Source organism: Myotis brandtii, unplaced genomic scaffold (assembly GCF_000412655.1).
Source record: "Myotis brandtii unplaced genomic scaffold, ASM41265v1 scaffold565, whole genome shotgun sequence".
In the NCBI taxonomy this organism is placed as follows: Eukaryota; Metazoa; Chordata; class Mammalia; order Chiroptera; family Vespertilionidae; genus Myotis; species Myotis brandtii.
Window position 1 is genome coordinate 1,785,492 of NW_005370105.1, and position 5,723 is coordinate 1,791,214.

The 5,723-nt window shown below is 51.7% G+C and overlaps 1 protein-coding gene across 1 annotated transcript in view; it reads right to left on the minus strand.

Moving 5' to 3' along the window:
- The window catches only part of SLC35A3 (solute carrier family 35 (UDP-N-acetylglucosamine (UDP-GlcNAc) transporter), member A3), a 12,638-nt gene extending 9,675 nt beyond the window's left edge, over positions 1-2,963 (minus strand). The window contains exons 1-3 of the mRNA XM_005878550.2: positions 2,737-2,963; positions 1,741-1,895; positions 1,538-1,660 (exon numbers count right to left, since the gene is read on the minus strand). Coding sequence (XP_005878612.1) covers positions 1,538-1,660; positions 1,741-1,895; positions 2,737-2,923 — 465 coding nt within the window. The 5' untranslated portion in view covers positions 2,924-2,963. The remainder of the gene's footprint in view (positions 1-1,537; positions 1,661-1,740; positions 1,896-2,736) is intronic.
- Positions 2,964-5,723: the final 2,760 nt, after the last annotated feature.

A 5,723-nucleotide genomic window follows, 5' to 3' on the forward strand; every position in this document is an offset into this window, starting at 1 on the left:
GTAAACAGCCATCAGCCCCTCACCCAGGCTGGCCAAGCACCCCAGTGGGGACCCCCACCCTGAAGGGGGTGTGGCAAGCCTGAAAATGGTCCTCAGCCCTTCACCCAGGCTGGTCAGGCACCCCAGCGGGACCTCCACCCTGATCCGGGACACCCTTCAGGGCAAACCAGCCAGCCCCCACCCATGCACCAGGCATATAATAAAAGGGTAATATGCAAATTAACCCTAACAGCAGAACGACTGGGAATGAGTGGTCACTATGACACACACTGACCACCAGGGGGCAGACGCTCAATGCAGGAGCTGCCCCCTGGTGGTCAGTGTACTTGCTGGCAAGTGGACATCCCCCGAGGGCTCCCGGGCTGCCAGAGGGATGTCTGATTGCCAGCTTAAGCCCAATCCCCCGGGGAGCAGGCCTAAGCCAGCAGGTGGACATCCCCCAAGGGGTCCCAGACTGCGAGAGGGCACAGGCCGGGCTGAGGGACCCCCCTGAGTGCACAAATTTTTGTGCACCGGGCCTCTAGTTTAAAATAAATACGGAAAAGATTTATCCAAGGCACACACTACACTCTGGGAAAGTGCTACGGGGCCTCTGAGTGGCAGGAATGCGACAGGGTTGGATTTGTTCTTAGACAGACCATGGCGGTGACTGCGTGGAGGCTGAATTTGGGGGGCGGGTAGGACTGAAGGGGAAAACATCCTTTTCACCCCACAACGACAGTACTTTTATAGAGCCAAACGGCCACAGGAGAAACAGAGGCAGGAGCGGGGCAGCGAGGTGCAGACAGGCAGGACACAACCTGGGAGAACGAGCGGCAGAGCAGCGAGGTCTTACTGGACGTCCGAGCAGAAGGGAGAGGCCAGGCCCACCCCAGGCTGAGAAAGAGTGACTGGCAGAAACAGAGACAGGAACGGGGGCGGGAGGTCAAGTTCGTTTATCAGGCCGATTGAAGAGCCCAGCCAAGCTGCCCAGCAGGGGTTAGATACACAAATCTGACACCGCGGGCGACAACCAGAGCTGCCGGCCGCGAGCCAGGAGCCTCCAGCACGGCGTGCTAACAAAAGGCTCCACATGGTGGCATCTCCACAAATAAGGACATAACTAAGGAAATCACAAGCCGACCGAGGACCAGGTCCCCAAGGCAGTATCCAGCAAGAGGACCTGGAGGAAACCCATGAGGAGCCGTGAGAAAGAGGGGCGAAGAGCGGAAGGAATGGTCTGGGGCGCTGGTGGCGGGAGGGAGTGTCCGTCACCTCGATGCTCCTGGGACCCGCTAGCAATTAGCTTCCCTCCACACAGCAGTGTCCTAGTCCCTAACTAGCTGGTCCACTTTTTTGCATCAGACCATTGGGGTTTTACGTGTTTCTTAGCACCAGGCACAGCCCCAATGTATCACCCACAGGAAGCTCTCAAAAGTCTCAGCGGGGAGGATAAGCATCAATTTGCTTCACTAGACAGCAGAGCCACCTGTCCTTGCGCAGCAGACAAGGCTGTGGAACTGCGACAGTGACAGGAGTGCTTATCTTGAACAGGTACCTGTACAAAAGCCACTCCGGCCATCAGAATCACCAGGGAGAGCCACTGGTACACACCCAGCTTTTTACCCAGCATAGACACAGAGAACAGCGCCGTCGTCAGGATCTTCAACTGATACGTGACCTGGAAGAGGAAACAGAGAACGTGAGTCATGGCCGAGGGTCCGCTGGTTACAAGGACCCCGAGGAATGCACCTTCGGTACCTGGTAGGTGGCTGCGTCGAGATTGGACAGCGCCACGTAGAGCAGGTTGTTCTGAAGAGTGTATATCCCGGATGGAATAGCAAGTTTGATCGTTTCCATAGGCTTGTTAAGGATCTCATCCCGCAGGATTCGATTCAGTGCTCTCAGACTACATTCTAGGAAAAACATGCCGTGGTGAAATCAGGCACCGAGTGACGCTGAATACTGAGCACCCTCTCTCTAGGCCTCCGTGTTCTCTCTTGTGAAGAAGGATATTGGGCTACATGTTAAGACACTTTAGGTCTAAACTATACCTTTAATGAGGCTAATTTTTCAAATGTTAAATATTATCAGGAAGCATATTAAGAACAGCACGATCCGTATATCCTTCTACTCGGAGCCCTGGCCCATGTGGCTCAGTGGGGTGCTGTCCCGTGCACAGAAAGGTTGCCCCTTCCATTCGCCATCAGGGCATGTGCTGGGTTTCGGTTTCCACCCCGGTAGGGGGCGTGCAGGAGGGAGCCGATAGATGTTTTGCTCTCACATCAATGTTCTTTCTCTCACTCCCTCTCCCATCCTCTCTCTAAAAATCAATAAAAAAAATCTTTAAAAAAAAAAAAGGCCGTCTTAATAAAATGACAAATATTGAAATGTTCTTAATATACTAGGGCAGTGGTCAGCAAACTGCGGCTCGGGAGCCACATGCGGCTCTTTGGCCCCTTGAGTGTGGCTCTTCCTAAGCCTTAGGAGTACCCTAATTAAGTTAATAACAATGTACCTACCTATATAGTTTAAGTTTAAAAAATTTGGCTCTCAAAAGAAATTTCAATCGTTGTACTGTTGATATTTGGCTCTGTTGACTAATGAGTTTGCCGACCACTGTACTAGGGTATTAGATAATGCAGTAGTGTTCAGATGTGTAGTTACCAACATATATTTACGTATATGTCATATATAAATAATACCAAACAATTAAGTAAACTTCAGTGACTTACAAACAACAACCTGGATACCTACGGCTGTCTCTGTAGACTAACACAATGCAGGCCATGATCTTCAGAATCTCCGCCACCACCACGGCCGTGGAGGACAGGTACCGAGGCCCCTCCTCCTTGAAAGTCCTGGAGTAGCGCATCGTGAGCACCAGGCTGGTCGTCTGAAAGACCAGGATCCCCAAGGAAAGGTATTTGAGGTTGGCAGACATTGTTTTATCTGCATCTGCCTGAAAAACAAAATAAACAGGGCAAATAAACAAATTAGAAAAGACATCAACTGATACATTAAAAAAGCCAGTAAGAGCCATCAGGCCTCAAACAAGATGGAGTATGTACGTTCCACCCCCTTCCTTCTGCTCTGGACCGGACACTAAAGCCAGTACCAGGAGACGCTGGAAGGTGAAGAAAAGAGGACAAGCTGGCCAGAGACCTCGCAGGAGACCAGCCTCCTCAGAAAGGGGCAGGCATACCTTGTCGCTGGAATCCATGGCAGTCCTGGGGAAAACCCCCAAATCTTATTTCTTATAAAAGTGCAATAAATGAGCCAGGTAATTTACACTATTGGGATATTCACTTTTCTTTCTATGATGGAAACGAAAACTTCCACAAACTCAGTTCCCTCATAAGTGCTCAGAGAAAAGTGTAAGCCTGCCCAACACCACGCCCAGCTCTAATCTTTACGGATTTCCGGTCCCTAGAACCGTCTGAATTAGACAACTTTCCATTGTTTCTCCTTCCCTTTCTTCCTCCAGGTGTCAGGTAACTGTTTATATACCATAATGTCAACTTTCTGTGAGTTAATTTTTACCTTGGTTTTCCACAGTCTGCAGAATCTGCATCACACATTCAGGTAAAATCAATATTCCTTCAGCTACATAAATATATCATATGCACATTTTCATTTTTAGATTAAAAAGTGCTCGGTTGTACTCTTTCCATCCAGCCAACGATTGGGAAGACAAACTGTCGCAGGGACCCTCGCCCACCTGTCTCTCCCGCCCACCACTTCCCACTGGTTTCCTGCCACGAAGCCCAAGGCAGCAGCTCCCCGTGTCCCACGAAGAGCAGGCGGGGGTGGAGACGCGGGTGGGCCCGTGAGCACCGGCCCTTCGTAAAGGCTCGGACTGAGGAGACGGGGGCAGCAGGACACAGTAGAGATTCACACCTGCCACCCGCATTTCATAGGCACTTCCTGCGGACACACAACCCTGAACGAGACACACCGGATCTGTTTCTTCCTGGGCGCATCCTCCAGCATGAAAGACGCGCGTCAAATAATTCCAGAAAGAGTCTGACCAGGTCACAGGGCAGCAGGACAACAGCACAGGGAACTATGGCACCTCGTATTCAATTATGCCCACGTGGCTAAACTCAAACACATTCGCCATGCCCTCCAGGCGGTGCCAGGTGAGGACGGGCATAAGGTTGAGGGCAGGCGTGCAGGAGGCCGGGACTCCAGGAGGCTCTCACGCTGAGTGTGTGCAGGTTCCGGGGCCCTCGTCCTGCTCCGGCAGCTCTCCATGACTCTATTCTCTGAGGTCAGCTCAGCGGCATTACCGTGAACTTCTGGACCCCAGGACCAAGCACGCAGACTTGGGGTGCCCTTGCTCGTTAGCGGGCTGAAGCCTAAGTTAGGCCGCCCGTTCACATTGACCTTAAACTTGCATGTTTATAAACTTCTGCTTTTCTCTAGGTAATCTGTCTTTTATTATAGGGGTCTCAGCTAAGAACTCAGAGGAGCAGAGAGAAAATCACTTTCCTCCTCCTACAGGAGTGAGAGTAACTATGTTATCTCAAAAACTGACCTCTAGGAGCAAATGAAGGACTAAAACATGGAACAGAAAAGCGCTTCCAAGTAAAGGTTGTTAATGAAAGTCCGAAGCCAGGTTACACCACAACACAGGAGTACCCTTCCTCCGGGAGCACGACCAGCGTTTGACTGTCTCATTCTATGATTTAATGAACAATTATTTATTGAGTCTAATATCTTTAATGCTGTCCTCAAGTGTGAAAGTGCTAAAGAAATTTAAAAGATATAATTACTTCTCTTAAAAAGCTTATGTTCTAGCTCGGCCAGCGTGGCTCAGTGGTTGAGCATCGACCTATGAACCAGGAGGTCACAGTTCAACTCCCAGTCAGGGCACATGCCCGGGTTGGGGGCTCAATCCCCGGTGTGGGGTCTGCAGGAGGCAGCAGATCAATGACTCTCCCTCATCATTGATGTTTCTACCTCTCCCTCTCCCTTCCTCTCTGAAATCAATAAAGAACAAAACCGCTTATATTCTGTAGGGAAAAGTTCCTCAAATAACCATAGCACAATGCAAACTTAGCAAGTGTAAGACTCATCAAGCCGGACACACGAGAGAAGAAGAATGTGTTGGACAAGTGGTCGCCTTCAGAGAGCGGATGAGAAGGGGTGGCACTCAAGGCCTCGAAGGACAAGCAGAGTTTCCGCAAGGAGGGCAGGTGCGGAGGCGGCCTGGTGGGAAGGGAGGGGTCGGCCGGCCAAGGCTCGGAAATGACATTTCAAAGCAACCACCCCAGTCGGGCTAACACTGAGGCTAAGAGAAGAATGTGTTGGACAAGTGGTCGCCTTCAGAGAGCGGATGAGAAGGGGTGGCACTCAAGGCCTCGAAGGACAAGCAGAGTTTCCGCAAGGAGGGCAGGTGCGGAGGCGGCCTGGTGGGAAGGGAGGGGTCGGCCGGCCAAGGCTCGGAAATGACATTTCAAAGCAACCACCCCAGTCGGGCTAACACTGAGGCTCTGCGAGGGAAAACAATTTAAAACCCCAAAGAGAAAGGGACACATTGATCTGATGGAGCCATGACAGCTCCCAGCTTTGAAGGCCGCCCTGATGATGTGGGTTTATTCACTGCGGGGTGAGCAGTGGCCGGAGGAGGCCTGGCCTGCGGCTGCACGAAGCACGTGGAGAGGAGGAAGGGACTGGCCGGGCGCAGGCGGCAGCGGGGGTCCGGCGGCCCCGCTCCTGTGCGGGTCACAGCAGAGACG